Raw genomic sequence first — 26,100 nt, 5'->3', positions numbered from 1 at the left:
AGTAATCATATCTCAGCATAGAAATCAGATATTTAAAGCTTGTTTCACACCTTAGGCTGGATCACATGAAAGTATTTGCGCATGAAACATTTGCATGCACAATACACAGAAAATAGAGCCCATTGATTACTATGGAATCGTTCACATGCATTTATTTCGTGTGAGCAATTCCATCACGCAAAGAAACATGAACTCATGAAACTAATTGGCTATTCCAATGGCTGATATCATCGACGTGCTAACAGTGCAGTAAAAAACGCAATTTCGCACACAAATACGCATTGCCCAATGCGTCTGCAAATACACACACTTCTGTGAATCCGGCCTTAATGTACAATGAAAAGTATTTGTTACATTTTCTTCTGTCAGGTCCCCCTTAAATACAAATGTAACTCCTTTCAGCGTGCATATCTTGGATACATTATGTAAAAGGTGATACTCGGTAGCGGGATTACATTCCTAACACTTGCTACTTGAAGTTTTTTTGTCACTTGCCTAAAGCTTTGTGCTCCGGGCTCACACATAATGGATACAAATATCCGGACATTTTAGATGTTTTACTACCATTATTTTGCGATAGGCTTACTGAGAAGCACTTTGGCTCCATCTATGTAGCTCGGTGATCTATTTTTCATGTGTCCTGATGGAGCGCAGCCTGATTCTGGGAAAGGCGCTTTGCCTGTTCTAATAATTGTGGCCAAGTAGATTTATACAATGGAAAGACAAAAATATATTCATTCAGATTTTGTTTTTTCTTTTAGATTTGGTTCATTTTAAGTTTGAAAACTTTGAAACTTCTGCACCATTACAAATAATTGCTAATCACATGTCCTTGTATCTACAGGTTCACCAGTATTATAGCTGTTTACCCGATGATAAGGTCCCCTATGTAAACAGCCCCGGTGAGAAGTCAAGGATCAAACAACTTCTACACCAACTGCCTCCCCATGACAATGAAGTAAGTACTAATGGATACAACAAGTTTTCCATTTTCACCATAAGCAGTATGAGGCATTTCCATCCTGGGGGAAATGTTCCAGTCCCGGTGATTTTGGTTCTTGCATTTATGCCTTTGGGCACATGATGGGCCAGCAGGAGTGCAGCGCTTTTAGGTGATGGTTAAGACCGGCTACGTGAGAAATGTTTACTGTTTATAAATGTGGTAAGTTAGTTATGTTTCATTGGTCATAGCTCAAGGTTTTTTTTCATTTAAAACTAGTTATTTGCAGCCCAGTATGATCCCATGGCCAAGAATTGGGACAGCGAGTGGTCTATCACCAAAGATTAAATGTCTGTTAAAAAAAGTATATCAGGAGAAACGCCTTATATTGGAAATCCTGATTGCTCAGCATGGTAAAAAATCTATATGAGAAGAAGACAATCCTTCATATTTCTATGAAGTAGAGAATGGCTGTCATTCATAGCACAGGAAGTAGCTTTGGCCCACAGATAACTCTTCCACTGTTGAGTTTCTTCACCAACTGTGTATAGGCGCTGACCTTTTTGGGCAATCTTGCTTGCTTGAAAAGACCCCTTGATAACAACTAATTACCATGTCTCCCACTGCTGGGAACCCCAGTGATCAACTGTAGCCTGCTTGGGAGCCTAGCAAGTGTTCAATTTCCCTGCAGTGCCCCCACAGGACAAACAAAGAATTACATTGTGCCTATTAAAAGTTAATTGTGCCTATTAAATTGTCAAACAATGAAGAGAACTGTCTAATGCTTGGAACATTTCCTTTCTCTAGTGCAGGTTAGAGAGCCCATTTCTTTTCACACAATATTTTTTAGTACATGCCCGGTTTTCTTCTCGGACTTCTGTCAGAATCGCAGGAAACGACATTGGACGAAACCATGAACTGCGGCATAGGCATTAATGTGTCCATTCCTTTCATGACAGGCAAGTGTAGTTAGTTATAGCTTTTCATTTGACACATTAAAGTCTCTGATTCTGTAGAGGGTCTGTCTGAATGCTGTTTTTGATTTAAGCAGAGCCAGGGATGTAGTGAAAAACGCTATGTGAAAAGAGCCTTAGAAAGTAAAAATGTAACATCTATTGGCTGCTGTGGACAATAGGGACATTTTTGGTGTGTAAGGCCCTATGAATCATCTGTATATGACTGTTTTTGACATTGCCTTTATGCAGTCAAATTATTTTAGTTTTTTTCCCCCAATTTTTTTAAAGAATGCCTTTAACATACTAGATTTTTATGACTGTAACATTATTCGCCCTTCAGGAATGTTTCCAACTGATGATTAATAGGATTGCCCGTCTTGTCTATGAATTCCATATGTTTACAGATTCGGGTATACATTCCACTTAGGCATTTCTATTAATATCTGTTTTTTATTACTCGTGCATATTTAGGGAGGTTAGAGGTGGTTTCTTGACTCTTGGTCAGCTCAGGTGCCGTGTACGTAAATATGAACTGAAAATGAGATTTTGGGGTAAATCAAAAAGGCCAAATGGATGATAAATGACTTGGCAGTATTTTGTGGTAATTTTAGAAAGTATTATTTAGTTACACTAATCAAATAGAAAACAGTTGTCACTTATGTTTGTGTCTACAGAATAAAGTGACTTTTTGAAATTGTTTCGGCTGGAAATGTGATCACCTCCTGACATGTCGAATTGTAGGAGGAGGGGGCAACATGCCAATGGTGTGTGTATTGCGGTTACAACCCATCGGATCTTATGTCACGATTTCCCATTCCATAACCTCTTGGATCTCCCACCAGCGTGGACCTTGGCAGAGAGATAACTGGGGAAGGACTGCAGTTGGATCAGTGTAGTTTTGGACGCATGCATCTGAACAAACCTGGTCATATTCCAGAATGTAAATACATAATAGATGGAGATCCTATAAAAAGTTGGGCTCGGATCAAAGCAAAAAAAAGATAAAATGAAAGATTCGAAATATGACTCAGAAAATTATCTCCAACTGAGTTTCCATATGAAGTTTGTTCCTAAGGGTTAATTCATTTTTTGAGATCTTGGAATGAAATTAAGATAATTAAATTCAACCCATATGTTGGCATTTTCATGATTTCTAGCTTTTTTATGAACATTAATGTTATTATTCTCTATTGCATTTTTAATGTAATCCATATGCTGCTTAGTTTTTTTATGGAAGTGAAGAACTTAATACATAAATATGTGTTTATACATCACTGTTGTGGGAATATGTATATAAACATCTTTGACATCCTTGGATGTCACTAGCAATTTATTGGTACAATCTCCCACCCATAAAAGTTTTATTCCAAGGAGTCCCTTAAAGGGGTTGTCCACTTATCCTCAGGTTAGGCCATCAATAGTTGATCGATGGGAGTCTGTCACCTGGGACCCCCACTTATCAGCCCTTTGCCAGCTGGTGGGATTTATGTGCTGAGCTGATTTCTGCAGGAAGCAGACAACTCTGTTCCCACTGAAGTGGCCAGGCTTGGTATTACATGTAAAGTTCCCATTCACTTCAATGGGAACTTTGTCTGCAATACCAAGCCTGGCCTCTTCAGTAAGAACAGAGCCATCTGCTTCCTGCAGAAATCAGTTCAATGCACAAGAGCTTTGGCCTGGTTAAAAGCTGATTAGTAGGGATCTCAGGCAGCAGACCACTGCGGATTTTTACTATTGATGACTTATTCCGCTGATGAGCTATTAATACTTTACACCTGGACAACGCGTTTAATGTGGAGATTTACAGCTGGCCATACACATTGGAGTAATGTTTGCTGAACCTACCGGTTTTGGCAGTAATGGCCAACCCTCTAATGCAGGGTTTCTTAACATTTTGCATCTTGTGAGCCTCATTCAGCTTCAAAAATGGAGGAAAGAAATTTTGGAGGTAGTGTTACACAGTCACATGGGCATGACACAGTGAATGCAGTTGCAAGTTGCTGCAATTGCAAGAACTCCAAACCTGATGAATTTCTTGCGGTTAGTGAGTTCCAGCAATGGAGGTCGCAGTGCAACCCCATTCACTAACACTAGGAAGCAATGTAGCGGGGCCTTAGTGCAATCTTTTGGCATGCTCAAAGTCAACATGTAGTCTTGGTCTAAATGGGGGCAAACAAGAAGTTGTGAAGGATAAATATTATAGTGTGACATTTAACTCTACTTTTGGTCCAGCGTAATGATGCTGTTTGGTGGTTAGGTTATGTCAATTGACATATGGTCAGAACTCAGGACTTCCACGCGGCAAGGGGTTTTGAGCCACTGATTAGGGACCACCAGTCTATGGGGACCTCTCAACTCTCCCTCGACTACAGATGTAGGGAAAGAGAAGGATTTAGTAGTTGGATTTCAACATGTCCAGTTCTTTTGTTTTCGGCCAAAGCCAGAGGAGTCTAGTAGAAGCTTTTTTAACTCGATTCAAGAAGTGTATGCTCAGCTGAGTTGGGTGGGCACTTATATGGGGGATCGGGAGAGATAGCTGTTGGGCAAACCAGCTATCCAAAGTATATTACTAGCTTTGGATGTTTTCCTAGTCTTCTACTTCCTCCATATACAATGGACCCCAGACAACCTGGTCATCTCTATCCATACTTCCTTGTCTGGATAAAACCTTCCGGAAATCTTAATCTTTCATTTGTGTCCCCAAAAGAATATTTTGGGAGTGAAAACTAATGCAGGTCTACACAATTACCCTCACAGAATGTCTCAAAAAAATCACTAAAGTGGTGTAGGGATGCAATGTAGTCTATATAATATCTTATCTGCAGTTTTCACTTTTTGTCACACATCTTCTATGACTGTGGTTGAATATAATAATATTGATTGATAATTATTTTATTTACTTAGTCATCTATCTACCTTAAAGGGGTTGTCCCGCAGCAGCAAGTGGGGTTATACACTTCTGTATGGCCATATTAATGCACTTTGTAATATACATCGTGCATTAAATATGAGCCATACAGAAGCTATTCACTTACCCACTCCGTTGCTGGCGTCCCCGTCTCCATGGCTTCGTCTAATTTCAGCGTCTAATCGCCCGATTAGATGCGCTTGCGCAGAAGGGTCTTCTCCCTTCTGGTCGGTTCGGGCACGAGCGGCGTTCTGGCTCCGCCCCCTTCTACGCATCATCGCGTAGCTCCGCCCCGTCACGTGTGCCGATTCCAGCCAATCAGGAGGCTGGAATCGGCAATGGACCGCACAGAGCCCATGGTGCACCATGGGAGAAGACCCGCGGTGCACCATGGGAGAAAACCTCGGTGCATCATTGGGAAAGGACCGGCGGCCATCTTTCAAAGAAGAAAAGAAGATGCTGCTTGAACTGGGAAGGAGGTAAGCGATTTTTTTTTTTTAAATTACAAACAGTATTGATTTTAATGGGGCAGAATGCGGGGGTAGGTTGAAAAAAAAAATTTGCATTTCGCCGCGGGACAACCCCTTTAAATATTTAGTCATCTAACATCCTAACTGACCCTATAACTAACCTCAGGCCCTTCATCATGATGTAGCACTTGAGGCTTTCTACAAACTAGTGATTTCCCTATCTTTAACTCCAACCAATAGAGGACATTTAGTGTTGAGTAGCGTTCTTCCAATCTTTCCCCCATCCGCGAGTAACTCTTTGTTGGGGTCCGGAGGTCTCACACGTAGTATATCGGCTATCTGCATTCAGATTTTTAAAAAAATACATCCAAATTAAGGACACTTTATTTTAATAAACAAGCCATCTTCCCTAGAGCAAATATAGATCCTGAGTAGAGTTGAGCGAACATACTCTGCCGAGCTTGATGCTCGTTCGAGTATTAGCGTACTCGATGGTGCTCGTTACTCGAACGAGCATCAAATCGCGTTCGACCCCGCCCCAGTTTTTGGCTCCTCCCCGCTGTGACATGCCTGTTAGAGATGAGTGAGCGTACTCGGCCACGCCCCTTTTTCGCCCGAGTACCGCGATTTTTGAGTTCTTCTGTACTCGGGCGAAAAGATTCGGGGGGCGCCGTGGGTGAGTGGGGGGTTGCAGCGTGGAGTGGGGGGGAGAGGGAGAGAGAGGGATCCCCCCTGTTCCCCGCTGCTACCCCCCGCGCTGCCACGCCTCCCCCCACCCCCCTGGCGCCCCCCGAATCTTTTCACCCGAGTACTGAAGTACTTGAAAATCGCGGTGCTCGATCGAGTAATTACTCGAAACGAGTACGTTCGCTCATCTCTAGTGCCTGTTTGAGAGAGGGAGAAAGAAAGAAAAAAAAAAAAGCGTCCCACATACCAAAATGCTCGAGTCTCCCATTGTAGCCAATGGGGTTCATTACTCAAGTAGAGCTCTTGAATTTTACGAAAAGCATTTGGGTGCTCGCTCATCTCTAATCCTGAGGCCTCTTCCCTGTCACTCACTTGACTAACCTTGTGTTATATAAACCTATATGTCTTGATTCCTCTGGTAAAAGGTTTCAACCCCGATCCTTTTGAAGTTGCACCACAAAGTAGATAGGTAATTATCGATAGTCTAGAAAATGCAACTTCTGGAGAAGGAGTGTGAGGACAAGATATATTTATAGTATGACTTTTTAAGTTGGATAAGTTTGCACATTTTTTCATAATCCATGAAGCAGTGAACATCCACTTCCGTCCCGTTGCCTGGCAGATTTAGTAGTCCCTTGCTTGCCAGCAGCACTCCGTTAGAGAGAGACCTCTGGATCTAGCTCTGCTGGGCGGAGAGAAGACGTCAGGCAGACGCCTGGAAGACTCTACCCCTTATTCCCAATGCTGGAATGTAAAACATAGCTGTCTGAAATGTTCATTATATCCATGGTTCGCGTGGCACAAATCTCATAATGGGTTCCTTTTAACCCGTTGATCATGTCCAATCTTTTTTTCTTTTACCATAGATGCCACATTTATTGTAACAAAGACATATTGGTTGTATCTGATAAATCTGTTATGTCTAAGAAGTAAATGGTGACTTCTGATTGGTTCTTATTTGCACAAAACCAAAATGCACATACTTTTCTTTTATGTGATATCATTGTTACAGTTTGCGGTAACACCCAAAACTAACGATGGTTTAAATATTCTATTGGCCATAAGCAGCTGGATACGCTATTCCAGCCACAGTCTCTATCTGGAAAATGTTAGTATGAATCATTGTGAGACGTTTTCTCAGCGGTAAAAGACGGCGTAATGTCTTATTGCAACTTAATTTTCAATTCTTAGTGCCTCGGCACAGATTTTACTTAAATTCATCCCTTGTTGGTTTTTGCACATTGCCCTGTGATATGAAATAAGATACATGAATCCGCTGTTGTATACAACACTCTGATTTAATGTTCCTCATTAACATAGGAATTATCCTATGTGTTTTGGGATGCTTCACTGTGCTGATAGTACAGATAATAGGGAATTCTTGGGTATTAGCACCATGACAGTACAATTATGTTCCATGCAGGTAAGATACAGGCACCTTTCCTGCAGACATAGTCTTTTTGTGGTGTTGTAAATTTCATGAATGTTGTTGTTTTGTTTTTTAAAGATTTTCTAGGTGGCGTTTTTTTTTCTTAATATGTTGTTATTGTTAGTTGTTCACGACTCTCAGCGACCCTAAAGGGGAGCTCCCTCCCTTTTTTTTGGGTTTTGTACTGCTTCTTTCAGTTGTGTGATATCCATGCCAGTATCAGCCATCATGTTCTTTGGCGGCCGGGTCTTCTTCTGTCACTGATCTGTCCAAGCATTGTAGACTTTTCTAGCGACTCTGATCACATTACATGGCCAGAATTCGTGAGTCTGAGTCTGGTCATCTTGTCCTCTAGTGAAATATCGGGTCTCATAACATGGCCAAAGTCTGTGAGTCTGAGTCTGATTATCTTGTCCCTCCAGTGATATATCGAGTCTCACACGCATTCTATGACCTCATTGTCAATTTTGAATTTGGACATTTTTTGTAGTTTTTATAATTTTAATCTTCTTTAAATTCCGGTAGAGGCCCATTTTTTTCACTTTCAGTTTTAATCTTCCATATCAGCTGCTTCAGACCCGCTTATGTTTCTGCAAGCAGAGTTGTGTCATCCACATACCGGAGATTGTTGATGTTTGTTCCACCTATTTTCACCCCGATTTCCAATTTGTCTAGGTCCATTTTACGCATGATCACATATAGGTTAAACAAGAAGGGTGAGAGGATGCAGCCCTGTCAGACGCCTTTGCCGATCCCAAACAAAGCTGTGTCCCCATACTGTGTTCTCATAGTGGCTACTTGATTGGTATAAAGTGATTTTATCAGCTTGACTACATGCGCTAATTTTTTTACATACACATGCATTTGTTCATGTGCTTTTTTTTGCTATAGCGAGGTTTATAGGAAACACCCACAAAACTGCCAAACCTAGAGCAATCTGTGCGTTGAACAAACTGCCATGGAGCCAAAAACCTGATGATGTGTAAGAAAAATGTTTGTTCTCTGTTTAAGAATTTCCTATTGATCTATAGTTAACATATGGCCGTCACAATTTTTACTGCAAAAAACTGCTATACGTGAAGTTGTCTTGATTTGGACAAACACACTTGAGATTTTGGGTCCACTGGAGACACCATACTGTTTGTTTAAAGCTCTTGCATCCATTGTTTTCAGTGGGCAGTGTGTTCCACCAGATGCAAAGTCTATTGAAAGACTCTGCATAGGTCATCAATAGTTAATCAGTGGGAGTCTTCTAATTGGATTGCCCACCAATTGGCTGATTGAAACAACATAGTGCTGCTTTCACTTTTCTTCATACCAGCCACTATACATTGTATAGTGGCTGTGTCTGGTATTGCAGCCCAGTCCCATGTGACTGATGAATGTGACATCCAAGGCATGAGAAGCGGCTACAGTGTTCACCCAAGCGTTGCAGACTCAGATCCTGAGCGGTAGACCCCACTGATCAACTGTTAATGACCTATATAGAGGACAGGTTATCTATAGTTTAGTGCTGGAAAACCCCTTTAATTAAATGGTCCTGAGCCCCCAACCCTAATTAGGTCATAGAACCAACCTAAATAGGGCATAGTAAAAGGGATGGCACAGAAAAGATACCCCATTAGATATGATTAATGAGTGCAATACATTTTTGAGTTAATTGTACAAATATATGACGGTTTCTTCATTACGGTTTTCAAATAATTGCTGTCAATGTTCCGGTTGGGAAAAAAAAATCTGAATTCAGTTTGTATTGATACTAAAGTCTAGAACAAAGCAATATGAAGTGAAGCCTCTATCACTACGCATTATATAATAGTTGTAGAATACACATTTTTCCAATTGTCACATCTGCTCAACGTCAATAAAATCACAAAGAACACTCGTCCTTGACTTCTATAATTGCAGAGCTGAAATCTTTTCTCCTTACAGGTCCGCTACTGCAATTCTCTGGATGAGGAAGAGAAGAGAGAGCTCAAGCTATTCAGCAACCAAAGAAAACGCGAGAATTTGGGACGAGGGAATGTCAGGCCTTTCCCGGTGACCATGACAGGTGCCATCTGTGAACAGGTAAAGCAGTGCGCTGTATTATACCAATATCTCCATGTTTGATTAGTGCCCAGTGTTTTCCTTGGTTCTGACTTTTCTCCGCCTGTTTGCCATTGTGGCGGGTAATGTTGACATTGAACATTTGTAAGCCACACCTTTTCATTGTGGATTTATTGAAGAGAATGGAGCTGAGCTGCAGTATAATCTACTGACACATTCTTCGTGGGGGAGAAATCAGCCATGTTTGTTAATCCTGAACAACCCTTTATTATTGGCTCTCTAAGTACTGCTATCATAGACAGTGCTTGCCTTAGGTTGGAAGGCACCATGTGCAAAATGTTTTTTGTCGACTCCCCCATCTCCCAATCATTAGAAAAAAATTATGTATATTGCACTGGTAGTCAGTCAGCTTGCATTCTGCGTGTGCAGAAAACAGCAAGAAATAAGTATATCAACACCAGGACAGCTCAGTGGATAAATACTGTACCGGAACCAGACTCAATACATAAATACAGCACCAGAACCAAGCTCATAACATAAATATAGCTGCAGAACCAATCTCTGTACATAAATACAGCACAAGCACCAAGCTCATAACATAAATATAGCTGCAGGACCAATCTCCGTAAATAAATACAGTACCAGAAGCAACTTAGTACATAAATTGAACACCAGAAACAAGCTCCTAACAAATACTGTATGAGACCTAAGCGATTGTGTTGAGAGGGCGCTAATGGGCTAACAGCGGCCCCTCAGAATATCACGGAGGAGGAGACAGAATCAGGAGGAAAGTAATACATGTAGCTCTACAAGACAGTATCACACCGAGGAAGATCATCTGCCTGGGTGGACCTAAGAGGAGCAATCGCTCCTAGCCTACATCCACCTGGTGCCCTCTCTACAAGCTGGTGGCCGGTATCCTGTGCTGCGGCAGGGTTGCATGTAGCTAAGGCCAGCCATGGTCATAGATCTTAGGATGATTCCAATAAAGGAGTTGTTTCAGTGTCTGAACAGGCTGTTGTGTATACACAATAAATCCACCAATACGTGAATCCAAGATATACTATGTAGCAAGTCCATATAGAACCTTGTACAGACCTGTGTGTATAAGCAAGCCATGCCGCTCAAAGCGGTGGTCCTTGACATCTGTACTGGAGGCCTGACTCATAAGAGGCTACATTACATGACATACAGTAAATGGAGAGGGCACATTTACAAGGACATTCTTTGTTTCCCAATGCTTAACATTTAGCAAGTGTTTAACACCTTCAACTTTGTCACTTTTGGGAGGCCTTCCTGTGTGTCTGTCACTGTTTCCAATAAAAGGATTAGGTGAAGGGAAGACTGTGGACTTTGACCGATGTCGCCCCAGGAGCAGTATATCCGCAGTAATGGTGTATCTGGAGTTTAGGGATAAACCACCCTTGTTTTAAGGTGTCATATATGTCATTAGCTATAGCTAAGTCTGAAGCAAAGTGTTCCTTATAAAGGATTCAAAACGCATTGCAGTGCTTACCATAGAAGGCATCTCAATTTCAAGAGCAAGTATGCCATAGGATTTACCACTTAACCAGCAAAACTAGTGACTTTACAATAATATAGGCTGCGTCCCGAGGATATCCATGTGCCTTTGGCTAACAGCGCAAACAGTTCCACAATAGTAGAAAGGGAGCAATATATATGAACCAAGTTTGCTATTTGGTACTTTAAAGGGGGTTTCTGGGCTTTTACTATTGATGATTTATCCTCAGGGTGGGTCATAAATAGTTAATTTGTGGAGGTCTGTTGCTTGGAATCCCCAATGATCAGCTGATTGCTCAGGTATGCCGTCAGTGCTGGAAGCGGATAGCTCTGTCCTTATTGCAGAGGCCCAGGTTTGTACTGCAGGCAGAGTTTCCATTGAAATCAATGGGAGCTGTGATCTACTACCAACCCGGGCTGTTGCAATGTTGACAGTGCTATCTTCTTCTAGTGCTGTCTATAATGACAGCAGGAGCAGCAATCAGCTGATCCAAGGGGATGCTGAGTGGTGGACTCCCAGACGATCAACCTGAGGATAGATCATCAATAGTAAAAATCCCAGACAACCCCTTTAAGATTATCCCTAGAAAACCGTTATGGGACTGGCAGTGTAGATTATTAAAGAGGTTTTCCATACAAATTCTATTGATAACCTATCCTCAGGATAGGTAATTAACCCTTTCCAATCCACTGTCTGACATCTGAAGACATTATGATTTACGGCTGTACAGCTCCGATGTTGGAAGAAGTCCGTTGGGATTCTCTTATTGTATATTGCCAGCCTCTCTGCTGGCGGAGCCTATCCAACGTGTCACCTCATGCAGTACTGGCTTTAGCCAGCAGATAGCGCTGTTATATAACGGCAGAAAAAGAGTAAGCCCCTTAGGGAAACCAGGATACAAATTGGGTTGGAAAGGGTTAATAGTTGATCAGCTATGATCGACTGCTTGGAACCCCAATTGACTGTTCGGAGCGGAAGCAGATGCTTTGTGACCAGAACTAGTAATTACAGGTGCAGCTCCATTGAAATCATTAAGAGTTACATCTGCAATTACCAGAACGGGCCACTACACAGGTTGGAGTGATCTGCTTCCAGTCTGTACCCTGTGTATTTTGCCAGTGATAGAGGGCGCCAGAATAGCTGATCAGTTGAAGTCTCTGAAAGTAAAACCAAGCTGATAAACCATTGATGGCCTATCTTGAGGATATGTCATCAGTAAAAATTGCCTGGAAATTCCCTTCCATGATCCCACCTTGATGTATGTTCCCCTCCATATACATATATATATATATATATATAATTTTTTTTTTCTAATTGCCTGGAAAACATATTTAAAGAGAACCTTGCTAGACCATTAATAAATACTTGTGTGGCACTGATCTTCTGTTATTCCTTCTGGAAATGCACAAACACTTTGACAACTGGGTTGTACCAGTCGGAGGTATGTCCCTGCACACTCTGACATTGTCCAATCAGAGCTGACCGTGTCAGACAGATGCTGGTGACAAAGAGTGCAGTAAAATCTGGTTGATATATATTGTATTCATACATTTCCAAGAGGAATAACAGAGAAACACAGGGTTCTCAGAAAAGATGCATCTGCCTTGTTATTTCATTGGAAATGACAGTAAAACACACATGACAGGAGAGGTTATGGGTCCTTTTTTAACAAAAGTAGAAATATTCGTGAACATTTAGGTGACCCCAGTGAATAAATAACATTTACCGCGCTGCATTATACACGGACGCACACGGGGGTTCTACACGTTTTCTTGAATCCTCCTCTTTTTCGTTTTTCGTATTTGCATATAAAATGGAAATAAAAATGATCTAGTTATCAATTCATAAATTGGAGCTGGAGGGGAGATGAGGACATTACTAAATGACCCGGCGTTCTCCAAAGCACATAATCTGCTTACATTATTTTTTCTCATTTAAAAAAAAAAACCCACAGCCGCTTCCTTCGACATTGCAATTAAAGGCAATTTGCATAATTTGCGTAACAATGCGGGATTACATTGTAAATCTGGTTTCATATCTGGCTGTTCTGCTACAGTGATCACATTTCTGCCCCGTCCACAGTTTCTCCATCAGCAGTTTACCTTTTTACTGCTCGGCGCTGACATAAATGCAGTTTAATATACTGGGTTTTTACGGCGGTTTTAATTACCGTTACGAAGGCCGCATCCATGAGACAAGCGACGAGGAGTTTAGTCACAGCTCCCATTTTATTCCTCAATCCGTTTTGAGAGTCTTTTTATATAAGAACATTGCTTCTTACTATAATCTTGGCATGTGAGACGCTGCAGTTCAAACCTTCTTTATCGTCTTGAGCTGGACCGGCCCCCTGAGGAGGATATAAGTCCTGAGGCATCACATTCACAGAGGCTTCTTAAGGCTAAGCAATTTGTGTTATTAAATGCAGACGCTCCGGATATAAAAAAAGAGTACCTAATAACCTCCCTGGGAGTAAATTAATGACCTGTATAGCTAAATAATGAGAAATACAATCATGTCAAGTTGAGCTGGATCCTAGTGCACTCAAGGAATCTGCAATATATTCTTCTCGTGGAATAAGAGATAAACCATTCCTTGGAGCGCCGTCAAATGTTGACTTTTTTGTGCAAGGTAACTCCACCAAAAGCACATAATACCGCTATCATCTCTCTCTGGTTTGCCTGCTCAGCTATTTTACATTTTGATGTCCCGATGCATGCTCTATGCCATGTTTTATAGACATATAGTCAATGCATTGGTTGTCGCAGACCCTCTAAATATGAATCTACCTTTGGATAGGAGTTCCCTTTGGTTATAATGTGCTCTTGCTTCTTGCTTTGTAGTGCGGAGGTCAGATTAATGGAGGAGATATAGCCGTCTTCGCATCTAGAGCCGGGCACGGCATTTGCTGGCATCCGCAGTGCTTCGTATGTACGATATGTAATGAACTGCTGGTCGACCTGATATACTTCTATCAAGATGGGAAGATCTACTGCGGCAGACACCACGCCGAGTGCTTGAAGCCTCGATGTGCAGCCTGTGATGAGGTGAGTGGCAAGACAATCTCTTCACAGCCTACCATTATCTTTACACTATATTGCTATATATACATTAAGTTGTATTTCGTGGCAGATTTATGTTTTAAAACATTCCCATAGTTTTAAGGACCCCCACAAATCTAGACATTCAGATAATGATATCATACTAGATACAGACACAATAGTCCAGATAGAAAATCTGTAAAGGTGCTCATACACATAAGGATAATTTTTACCAACATTCGCCCACGTAATTGCTCATAAGAGTAATTATTGGCGACTGTCGGCCCATGTAAACACGGGAAGTGACTTTGGCAAATGAGCGACAGTCTAAAAGCTGAGCGACTGCTCATCTATGAAAGGCAGTCTGTTTCTTCTGAATGGAGGCGCACAGCTAGAGGAGATCTCCAGCGCTCTCTGCCTTCACTCAGTGGGCGATCATCGCTCTGGTGTGAAAGCACAGGAGCAATGGTCATTGTGGCAACAGTCGGACGCTCAACCGCCCTACACTCTTCCCATGTAAATGTACCCTGTGAGTAAAGGCCCTTTTGCACGGGACATTTGCCCGATCATCGCCTCATCTGAATATGTCAGTGATCACCCAATGAACAAGCAATTAGTATTTTGTCAGATGACGGTATGTTTCACATCTGTATAAAAATGTTGGCTGAGTTGTGCTGCTAAGTATGGGGACGAACAACCATGCTACCGATCTTGCATCCCGCTACCTGCAGCCCCTTGCCGGTGTGAACGGCAGTCAAGGATGCAAATCAACATGATGTTTGTTTTGTAAAAGGGTCTTAAGGGTGGACATACACGTTACATGTAGATTGGCTAAGCCCGCCAATTTCGGTGGGACCATCTGAACATCTAATGCTTATGGCGCCCCCCCCCCCCCCCCCCCCCCATTGGCAGATGTTGGGGAAGATACTGTAAAGATCGAGCAGTTGGATTTCAATTTCCCGATCCTTTTGTTCTCAAGAGAGAAGTTGCTCCAGCTTTCTGTCCCTGCTACATATAAAAAAACACATGCATGCTTGACCAAGGGTACATGTGCAGGGGAGGTTGGGGTAGAGAATTGTCAATCAAGAGCTATCTAATATATTTAGGAATTGGGCAGTCAAAACCCGCTGATTTTGGCTCTTCTCATACAGATGATGTCAGTGCAAAGAAAAAGGTCCATGCTGAATTTCCCTAGTGGAAAACTGGTGACTGAGTGTCCTACTGTTTGGGCAACCCCAAAATCAGCTGTTCTCACCCAGGAAATGTAATGCATTGTATTCAAGGAACGTATATGCAGTAAAGAGAATCTCTTTGCAGCAGCTCTCTAATAGGATGGTGTGCCATGATTCGTCTCCCCCTCTCCATTGATATGTCATAATAGGGGACGTGACCAAAGTGGACAACCTCTATGTATTACCCTTTAAAAATTAAGGGGGGGGGATGACCTGTATATACAAATCCATGAGTTAGTCTCCTCTGTCAAGTTCTTAAAGGAACACTAAATCCCAAACTACCTAGTGCAGAATGAGGGGCGGAGCATGACTTTTCTAGTTAGTTGTTTGTTTGTTTGTTTGTTTTTTTAGAATACCTATATGCCCCCCCCCCCCCCACCCTACATTGGATGTAACACAATGTATCAGTTTCACCTAGAGTGTTCCTTTAAAAACCCTATACGTTTTCCCTCTTGGGAAACAGTTAATGGCCGCAATTACAGCTCCCATAAGGGTTTCATACATTTTTCTCAGGAGTCCTAATGCGAGGGATGTAATTTTACAGATTTTCATTACGGCATCACTCAGATTTCCCCAAAAATAGAACAAAAAAATTGCAAAGTAATTTTAAAGGACTTCGATAGAGAAGGCCGACTTAGACTTTTATATAGTGGAGATCCTCTGAAAGTTGTGCAGCTTTTAGTGTCAGTCAAGTATGTTCTAGCACATCTCACATAATAACTCATATCATCAGAAAAAACTGCATCTCTCTTTATTGAAAGCCTTTGCTATTCCCTGCAGCCGGTAACACTACGTCAGTATTGATCGGAGGTGTTGTTGATGGGCTTGCATTGTATACAAATGCCCAGGGGTGAGCGTCTATACAGATGTTCTGGGAAAATCTTCAGTTTCTATCTGCCCTGGTGAGATGGTGAGACATAGCTTGTTGTCTTATCTCACCTCCGTATATTACAACTCAGCAAGACCTGCCCCATAAGCCATCCCTTGATAGGATAAGGCAGGATTAAGTAGCGCCCTTGGGGCATGTGCTGATGACTTATTTGTGGATTGTGGTTTCTCCCTAAAGTGAAATGCGTCAGAGAATGAACCATAAAGTGATGTTTTTATGAGAGCTGTAAACTACAGCAGCCACAACATAACTGCTAATGTTATGGGGAGATGTAAGGAACTGATAACACAACTAACCGAGTTTCAAGTTTCTTGTCCCTTCAGATTCTGATTGTTGGTCCTGTTTTAGATTATTTTTGCAGATGAATGTACAGAAGCGGAGGGAAGACACTGGCATATGAAGCACTTTTGTTGCTTTGAATGTGAAACCGTGCTTGGCGGTCAGAGATACATCATGAAGGAAGGACGTCCGTACTGCTGTAACTGTTTTGAATCCCTATATGCCGAGTATTGTGACACCTGTGCACAGCACATAGGTAAGAGTCACTTGGGCTTACGACTTCTGTTAAAATGTTTGCAATAAAAATCTGCTTTCCTTTGTTCTTACTTTTACATAGATAGATAGATAGATAGATAGATAGATAGATAGATAGATAGATAGATATCACATCTGCATCAGAGGTGCGGTTTAGAGCCTTCAGCACCCATCCGGCATGAAATACCGGACAGGATATTCCTGCATGCACTTTCTCGTCCAGTAAAAACACCGAACAGGTGTGGGAACTGAACGGACCCCATTAAAGTCAAATAGGGCACATTTGGCACCATTCGTCTCCATTATGAGACAGATGCGTTAATCCAGGGGATTTTGCTTTCCTGCTCCCATAATGGAATACTTAGCACTGATGTGAATTTAGCCTAACATGTCTGACTGCATTGAAGAGCCAGAAATATAATGGAAGGCATTGGTCCCAATGATTTCTATAGTAGCAAAGCTGTCTTTTACACTTCCGGCTCTGACCACCGATGCAGACATCCTGCGCCCTTACACTGACAGCGGGCCAGAGGATCAGCTGACCAGCAGGGATCCTGAGCAGCGGAACCCGGCTGTTCCACTATTGATGACCTACCCTAATAGTAAATGTCCTGTAAACCCATTTCATAGTTCTAGAAAGAGTGACTCATGCATAATACCAGACGGAGTGCCCTGACTACTAGTGCCAACCAGAAATCCCCCAATAACGGCTTCAACCAGAAAGCCTGAATTAATATTGCCAATTAGAGTACTCCAATTATTATCACTACTAAGAGTAACCCTATTAGTTTTGCCAGAGTGCCACCATTAAAGGAAAAATAAAAACATATACTTCATTTTTTTCAATATGCAGCATTTCACGTGTCCCCTCCTCTACCGCTGCTTATCTCTATCTGCAGGTTTACTTTCTCTGCTTAAGGCCCATTTAGACAATGATTATCACTCAAAATTCGCTCAAAAGCTATCTTTTGAGCGATAATTGTTGTATGTAACTGCACTGACATCGTGCAGTTTTTGTTAAGCAGTCGCTTAAAGACAAAGATAAGCCTTATCAGGAATTCACAGCGGGATACCGCTGATACTATTGTTTCAGCTGTATCCCGCTTCCTGATGACAGGCGGGCTATGAAGAAGAGAGAAGTCCAGCTGTGTTCTTCATACTCCACACGGAGCGCACAGCTGTATACCAGCTGAGCGCTCTGTGAATAGCCAGGGTATGAAGAATACGGCGGTCCGAGCAGAGAACAGCTGGATGCAGAAGACAAGCGGCCCCACTTGCCTTCTACATCCTCCGCTCAGAGCACTCAGCTGGTATAACAGCCGGGCGCTCCGAGCAGAGAACAGCTGGATGCAGAAGACAAGCGGCCCTGCTTGTCTTCTGCATACCCCGCGCAGAGCGCAAGGTGATCGCTCAACGCTTGAGCGATCACCTTGCGCTATAAAGGCACACAATGGTTATCACTCAAAAGTTGCTCAAAATCCATCTTTTGAGCGTCAATCGTTGTGTCTAAACCAGGCTTCAGGGTGCAGGAGCAGCAGTGGTGTATCTCCAATGGAGGCAGACCATGTAGCAGTTATAGGACATGAGCCTAAATCTTTTGGCTCCCTTCCCACTTCAGGAACTGCATAGCATGGCAGTATGTAGTTAGATGCTGCCTGCTGCAGCATTACCTTCTTCTCCTCATAGTGACGTGATGTGTGAGTGGGGGGAACTGTCAGCATTGCCAGCTGCATAGGCGGGAGTCTGGAGGGCCTGCCCTGCTGCTGCAAATACAATCACCTGCAGAGCATCAGCAGAGCAGACAGCAGTTGGGTAGGATGAGTGTGCTTCCCTTTTACAGCGCACAGTCACCCTCTTTCCTCTTGTCTGCTCTCCCCAACAGTATTTCTATCATCTTCTATCCCGCCAACAAAAAGGCTTAAAAACTTTTTTTGTCCCTTGGCCTTTCCATTCCTCCCCTTCCCACAAAGAACCATAGCCACTTACTGGCCTTCTTTTCCCTCACAGGACTCTTACCACCTTCTATGCCACCCTTGCCATGTGCCATATTTAGACCTTACAGACACAATAGTGTTGCCACCTTTTTCTCCAAAAAATGACAGTCAAGGTAAAAGGGAGCATGCTTTGGGGGTGTGGTTAGGGGCGCTTATCACAACGATGTATTTCCTTCCATTATTCCAGATACCGTAACTCCAATAGTAAAAGTGCCCCTTCTCAGTGGCTCCAATAGTGCCCCTTCTCAGTAACTCCAATAGTAGTAGTGCCCCTTCTCAGTAACTCCAATAGTAGTAGTGGCCCTTCTCAGTGGCTCCAATAGTAATAGTGCCCCTTCTCAGTGGCTCCAATAGTAGTAGTGCCCCTTCTCAGTGGCTCCAATAGTAGTAGTGCCCCTTCTCAGTGGCTCCAATAGTGCCCTTTCTCAGTAACTCCAATAGTAAAAGTTCCCCTTCTCAGTGGCTTTAATAGTGCCCCTTCTCAGTAACTCCAATAGTAATAGTGCCCCTTCTCAGTAACTCCAATAGTAATAGTGCCCCTTCTCAGTGGCTCCAATAGTAATAGTGCCCCTTCTCAGTGGCTCCAATAGTAATAGTGCCCCTCTCAGTGGCCTCAGTGATAATAGTGCCTGCTCTTGGTGCCCTCTCAACCCCAAATATTTGGCTGAGCAGAAACTCTGTTATCAAGCGTCAGGATCTTCTGTGAGCTGTAGCGGCATCCTATCCCAACTGCGGCTTCGCAGTGTTAGCACAGCACTCAATGACAGGGTTGCTGCACAGCCTTACTTACATCAGGTAATTGTTTTTTACTGTCCATTAATATGGCTGGTAAAATAATAAATACTGGCACTGGCCTTTAGAGAAAATTACCGGCTGGGCCGGCGGATTACCAGCCGGGTGACAACCCTAGGTTACAGTATGGCTTATTGCTGCAACTATCACTAAACCACACCCATGAGGTACTGTTTTTGCAAAATTGCAGTAAATCCATATATCTTAACACAGCTCCTACATATTTTTTTCCATCTGTGCTCCCCATAGAGCTCCCACCTGATACTGCGGCCCCTTATAGATTTACTGCCTTTGCCATTTTGTGTCCCTCTGTCACTTGCAGTACCCCTTCCAAAACCCTTTTTCCTTTGAAGGGAGAATATTTGCGGAATGAACTGTTTTTCTGCGTGCACATCGGCGTATTTTACTGTACTTTTTGCCCCGCAATGCATGTTCATTTGTGCGGCAAATAAAGATGCACCAATTGAAATGGCTAATGAGTTCCGGATTTGTTCTTCTTCCTGCAGGATTACGCAGTGTTTCATGCATCTTCTTGCGTATTGTGCGCACATTTGCACTTCCCCCATTGACTTCTGTGGGGACCTTTGGTGCGCAAACACGCAGAAAAATACAGAATGTTCTTTATTTTTTGCGAACGGAAATGTGCGCGCAAATACATCCGTGTGAAGCGGGCCTAGACGTGAGAGCCAAGAACTCTACGAGACAGGTTTAATAATTTGCTAGGAAATAGACACAAGACTCTGTCACATGATCCACTTTCCTAGACGCCAAAATTATTGGAAATGATAGAAAAAGTGCTTTACGTGACAATCCTGTGACCCGCAGTGGATGCGGACTGTCGCCTCCCACACCCCGGCTGCTCATCTTGGTATAATGATCCTTCAAGTATCTCTCATTACCAGCAAGTGGTTAGTGAATGCATAATACATGAGAAGGATATATTGTCCTATGGTAAATGGTTGTAGAGGGGGATGGGGCATACCGTATAGTATGAGGGGATACAACCAAATCTGCGATTAATACAGCATAATCGTATTTTCATATATTATTAAGTCTTCTCTTCAGTATTAATGCATTTATAGCTTTACAGTAGGAAAGAAAAGGGTTAACCATGCATTCTGTACAGGCATGTTTATAGCCTATGCATAGCATATTCCATAAATATCTCATAGGTTCTAAAGAGCTAAATTGTATCCATTCACCTGTCTGTGTCAGTCTTTACTGCAGTTCTCGCATTATATTCATGCATAAGGAAGCCCAGAATGAACGCTACTGCAATATGCATCCTCCAGATAGGGTAATGCTGAGTGCCGGGAACTGTAGGAGTTTAGCTCTTTGCAGTGCAGTTAATTGGCTTTCCAATATGAGTCACGGCAAATGCCTGTGAATGTGGGAGGTCTATGGAAATAATAAAAATGGGAAATATTTCCATTGACTTAAAATGGTAAAAAAAAAAAATGCAGCCAAATTTATATGTAATGTTATCTTTATTATCCCCTCTGTTATTGCGAAGCCATTTGCCTTCTCGCAGCGATTATACAGTAGTATACGTAACATTATATACACATCGGAAGATACGATCAGAGACGTAATTTTTAACGGGGAGTCGGAGAAACAAGCCAGAACGATGTAATTGTATAAAATGTCCCAGCGGCTAATAGGAACTGGAAACCTGCCCTAATAAATGTGCTATATTAACTTCCAGGATATCAGGAGGACTTGTCATGTAACAGCCGAAATCCCTTGTGAGAGCCGGTGACACATGGTGGGGGAGGGCCAGCGATAATGGCGTTCTATGGCCATCGTGTCAGCAGTTACTACCGCCCGTCATTAGTACTGACAGCGTTTCGCAGTTACCTTGTTGCCAAGGGGGAATTATTGTGTTGTACTGAATACATTAGCTCTCTGCAGATCCCGGCTGCTATAAATACAGCGTGATGTGGTGGTTGCTACAGTAACAATGCATCTTAAAGAGACATCTCGTATATGCCGGAGCCGCGGCACGCAGGTCCCTAATCTATAGCCTCATTTGTTCTGCATTAGATTCTAATCATATTTTCCCTTTCACGGTCACTGGCTGCTTTTTAACATAGTGCCTGTAGTGCGTCATCCAGACGGGGGATAATATTGGATATATGTTGCGGCACGGTCTGCATATTAAGGGCTGTTATTACACTATGCAGCTCTTACACCATCCATATCCAGGCAGCCGGTCCTAGATGCTCCGCAGATATCATGTACCCCTGGGGAATCCTTAAGTAGAAGTTCAGGATATTAATACGGGTAGGAAGCACATAAATTAAAGGGGTCGTATGAAATTAGAAAAACGTGGCTGCTTTCCTTCAGAAAATTGCAACTCTCATCGAAACGTCGTGTCTGTGTTTGCAACTAAAAGTCCTTTTACACGGCTCAGCTATCAGGCATGAGTAATCCTCTGAACGTTTAATTACTTGACAATTGGACCGTGTGAAAGGACCAATGAGCAGCCGACAAATGAAGGCCCGCTCAGCTGATGGGTGACTTTCAGCAAGCATAAAAATACTCGCTAACCGCATGAACAGGGAGATGTACAGCCAGCCTACGGGGAAGAATGATTGCCAGTATGACCATTCATCCTCATAAAGAAAGGGAAAGGCGCTGCACTTGCCTGTTGATCGGCGCTCTTCACATCGGGCCAATAATTTGGCTGATGTGAAAAAAGGACCCTTAGCTCCACTTACTTGAGATACAATGCCCGATATTGCCCATGGAAATGAGTGGCGGTGTTCCTAAAAAAGGGCCAATGATCAATGATCCGTCGATCGAGCGAATGCTGATCGTTGATTTTTAGTGAGCATAAAAATGCTCACTGATCGACTGCAAATCTCCCTTATGGACAGAGTGATGTACAGCCGGCCTATAGGGACTAATGATCATACTAGCGAATAATGTTCGTCCCCAAAACAGTGATTCTTGGTCCATGTCAAACTAATGCAAACAACATGCTTGGAGATAAGTGTTCGCTTCCATCGGGCCGTGAATTGTTGAAAGGACGCTTATAGTCTAAAATCATTGGCAGAATGCAGAGCATAGGTAGGGGGGCTGGACGGAGATGAGGGAGCGAGTACAGGGTGGTGCAGCACTGTGGAGAGCTTTATGGATCAGAGTCATGAGTTTAAATTGTTTAGTCATTTAACCCAATCCTACAAAGGTCAACAGGCTGTGGGTTCTAGTATTTTTGCAAATTAGCGTATATATAATTGCATCGTTTTTAAAGGCCCATTTATACACAACGATTATTGCTCAAAATTCGCTCAAAAGCCATCTTTTGAGTGATAATTGCTGTGTCTAAACGCGCGGCCATCGGGCACTTTTTGTGCACTATTTGTTCATTGCTGACTTTTATAGCAAGCTAAAAGTTGGTGAAGACTCTTATCAGCGCCGCACACTGAGTTCTCAGTGGGATATGGCTGATAGTATTCTTTCAGCTGGTGTCCCGCTGGAGCTTTCAGCAAGATACCAGCTGATAGCTCAGAGAACAAAGCAGCTGGCAGCCAGCCCTACTGTTGTTCTCCGAGCTATCAGCAGTAGCTCCGCCTTCATTTACACAGTAATAACCCCTTAAGTAGCTAATTAGCTGTGCACTGCCCAGGGACCGCTGATAACAGCTGATTGCATTGTCTCAGCTGTTCTCAGCTGTCAGCCCTGCCAGCAGAACAAAGAGAATTTATTCAGAGAACAGCGGATGGTCCTCTGAATAAATTCATCTCCCAGCGACTCACTTGCTACTAATTGGTACTAATAGGCATTAGTACAATTAGTAGATTATGCAAAATGATCGCTCAAAGATCATCTTTGTGTCGAAATGCACCTTAACACGGGATGAGCTGTTGGGCAAACAGTGCTGAAAGCACAGGAGCGAGTATCGTTGGCATTGCTCATAGCGCTGCCAGCATGGGGGCGGAGCGGGACGGGAAGCAAAATTACGAAAATCATCATTGGCTCATTCACTAATGATTCGGTTTGCACACCAATCGTAGAGTCGATTTTTATTTGTGTTCAGACTGACCGCCCGAGTGGATGAGCAAACTGGGACATGGTTGGCTCATTTATTCGGGCGACCGATTATCGTTATGTGTAAAAGTACCCTAACCTAAAGTGACATGCATCCTGTTTATAAACAATATATGTTCTTTTGTTGCGGTGCATTCATCTAGTGCTGAAAGTTCAGCTCTCAGAATTGGAACCACATTGCTGGTAAGAAAAACCACTCAAGCTATATAAAACCCTGTAATCTCAGGGAGCCTCGGAATACATCAGGTTGACAAGTACAGATTTACCAGTCAATGTTCGACTTCCCGGGGCATCCAATGTTCTAATCGTTCTTCTTACTCCTCCATTCCTTAATGCTTAAAATAAGCTCATGAGCAGATCACATGCGGCTCCTATCCCCGGGATCTGATAAACTGCCTGGCATATCAATTTAGGGATTAAAACGAGGATATGCAGTATATTTCTGTGTGTGCTAACAGTATAGCATTAACCGCAGCCCACTGTGATACTCATCCATGTCCTCATCCTGCAGAAAAGAGATGGGAGGGTACATTAGTCATTTTCTGACATTTTTAGCAGAGTACGTAGTTATATATACATGCAATTATCATCTCTTTATATGGGCAGCATTTGTGGAAATTTAAAAAAAAATGTCCCTCAATTTTTTGTATGATTACAGCTCAGGGCTATAATGAACTGCTAGTATTCAATCAAATCAGTAGATCTCTTCACAAAGATCTTTTCCTTACCCATTTACATCTGTGACACCTATGGTATATGAGTCCCCATAGCAGTTGTCACTTTACAGCACTAGAGCCATTACTGATGGACCCTCATTACTGTTAAAGGGGTATTCTGGGACTTTGACTCAATAGTTGATATCCCCCATTCAGGACCCCTGGCAATCAGCTGATCTCAGTCCCTGTACTCCTGGCAGCCAAGCTGGATGTTGACAGCTCCATATTCATTGCAGTCAGAAGCATAATAGAAGGCATCTCTCCCATTGACTTCTTTTCTGTTACACTTTCGGCTCTGACTGCAATGCAGATAGAGCTGTCGACATCCGGCTCCAATGCAATAAGTGTAGAGTCTGAGATCAGCTGATCGCCGGGGGTTCAGAGCAGCAGACCGTCGCCAATCAACTATTGATGACTGATCCTGAGGGTAGGTCATCAATAGCATAAGGGATGAAAGTCCCGGAATACCCATTTAATGCCAGGTAGGAACCTTTGACATGGTCTGCACCTACCGCCGTTGTAAATTGGTGTTTCTCAACGTTCTTAAGCTAAGTATACTCCTCTCGAATACATTTCATCAAAAGTATGCTGCACGATGAGAGAAGAAGTACCCTCTGGAGATACAGGGTGTATCCCCCAGGAGGCACGTAATGTAGGTTGAGAACCTAGGGTGTTGATCATGCAAGTATATTGTGGTGTAAATATCCAGATGAACTTGCCCTTCTCCTGTCTTTACCATCTTCATTGGATCACCTTTTAATAAACATACTGTAGGTGCATTTGGGAATTTGGCAGTTCAGTTTTTGTATCTGTTGCTAGTATATGTTACTTCTTATTCTTTGGAGATTGCCAAATTAACATAGGGAGCATCATAGGCCAGGCAATGCTCATTAAGGGCAAAAAGGCATGCAAATTAGCTCTCCTCAAGGAAAAAAGAAATGTATCTCTCTAGTACTACCTATTTGAGCCAGCTACCTTGTAACATTCACTTCTAGGATAGCTACCTCCAAAAAGTGGGCACTCCAATCAGTGGACACAAACATATCATATAGATGACAGTTGATCAAAAAAATCATTTGCTAATTTTGTGCAATTTCATGTGTTTTGTTTTTTTTTGGCCACTTTTCTTTTTTTTATTAATAGAGTTGTTCTGGTTTTCAGATATCAGGATCAGGGATAACTCCTCTTATGCTGGTCATAGACATAACATATTTTGTACAGTGGAAGGCTTAATTTGTGCAGCACAGATCGTTGCAGTTTTTGACAGTTCAAGTAACGAGTCCTTCGATCAATTGTTTAACAAAACTGTCGATGAGCACCTCAATATGGATGGCCAAGTACTTCAAAGACAACCCATCAATACAACATGCAGAAGTGATTGCGTAAACAGATGGTTGTTAATGTCAGGTTTTGTATACTTGTTTTGGTCCTAGGAGGCAATGGAGGCAGATCAGGTTTTTCAGATAAATACAAGGGATAAATATGGATGTTTGGCCCACCCAGCTTGCCTTCTCTCTACTCCATGCAAGTTCAATAAATGTCCTTTGATCTCAGGTCTCTCCTGCTAAACAGTAATTGCTCAAGTCATTTTCACAGCATGGTCTTTTGTTGACTTTTCCTTTGAAAAACACTTTCCCATCTGTGTTTTTGGAAGTATCCTTTACATCCTGCCCTTGCTTTTCTTTATTAGTGCGAAAATGGTGTCAGACATTGTATCTCTAGGGCATGTGGCTGCCACTTGTAAGTGGGGTGGGGGTTGTTTTGTAATATTTTGTAATATCTCAAGACGGTCTCTGATTCTGTCAATTTTCAATTAGATTCCATGGATTCCATGGAACCCGCCTATCAAGGCTAAACTATTTTAACCCAATGCACCTGGAGAAAAGATTCT

At 42.5% G+C, this 26,100-nt stretch overlaps 1 protein-coding gene across 4 annotated transcripts in view; it reads left to right on the top strand.

Moving 5' to 3' along the window:
* The window catches only part of PRICKLE2 (prickle planar cell polarity protein 2), a 267,456-nt gene that overhangs the window by 219,666 nt on the left and 21,690 nt on the right, over positions 1 to 26,100 (top strand). For all 4 annotated transcript variants that reach the window (XM_066596642.1, XM_066596641.1, XM_066596644.1 and 1 more), the window contains 4 exons: positions 845 to 958; positions 9,323 to 9,460; positions 13,802 to 14,005; positions 16,469 to 16,655. In XM_066596642.1, coding sequence (XP_066452739.1) covers positions 845 to 958; positions 9,323 to 9,460; positions 13,802 to 14,005; positions 16,469 to 16,655 — 643 coding nt within the window. The remainder of the gene's footprint in view (positions 1 to 844; positions 959 to 9,322; positions 9,461 to 13,801; positions 14,006 to 16,468; positions 16,656 to 26,100) is intronic.

Source organism: Eleutherodactylus coqui, chromosome 3, assembly GCF_035609145.1.
Source record: "Eleutherodactylus coqui strain aEleCoq1 chromosome 3, aEleCoq1.hap1, whole genome shotgun sequence".
NCBI lineage: Eukaryota > Metazoa > Chordata > Amphibia > Anura > Eleutherodactylidae > Eleutherodactylus > Eleutherodactylus coqui.
Note: the sequence above shows the minus strand (reverse complement) of the source record. Positions and strands in the feature narration are given on the sequence as shown.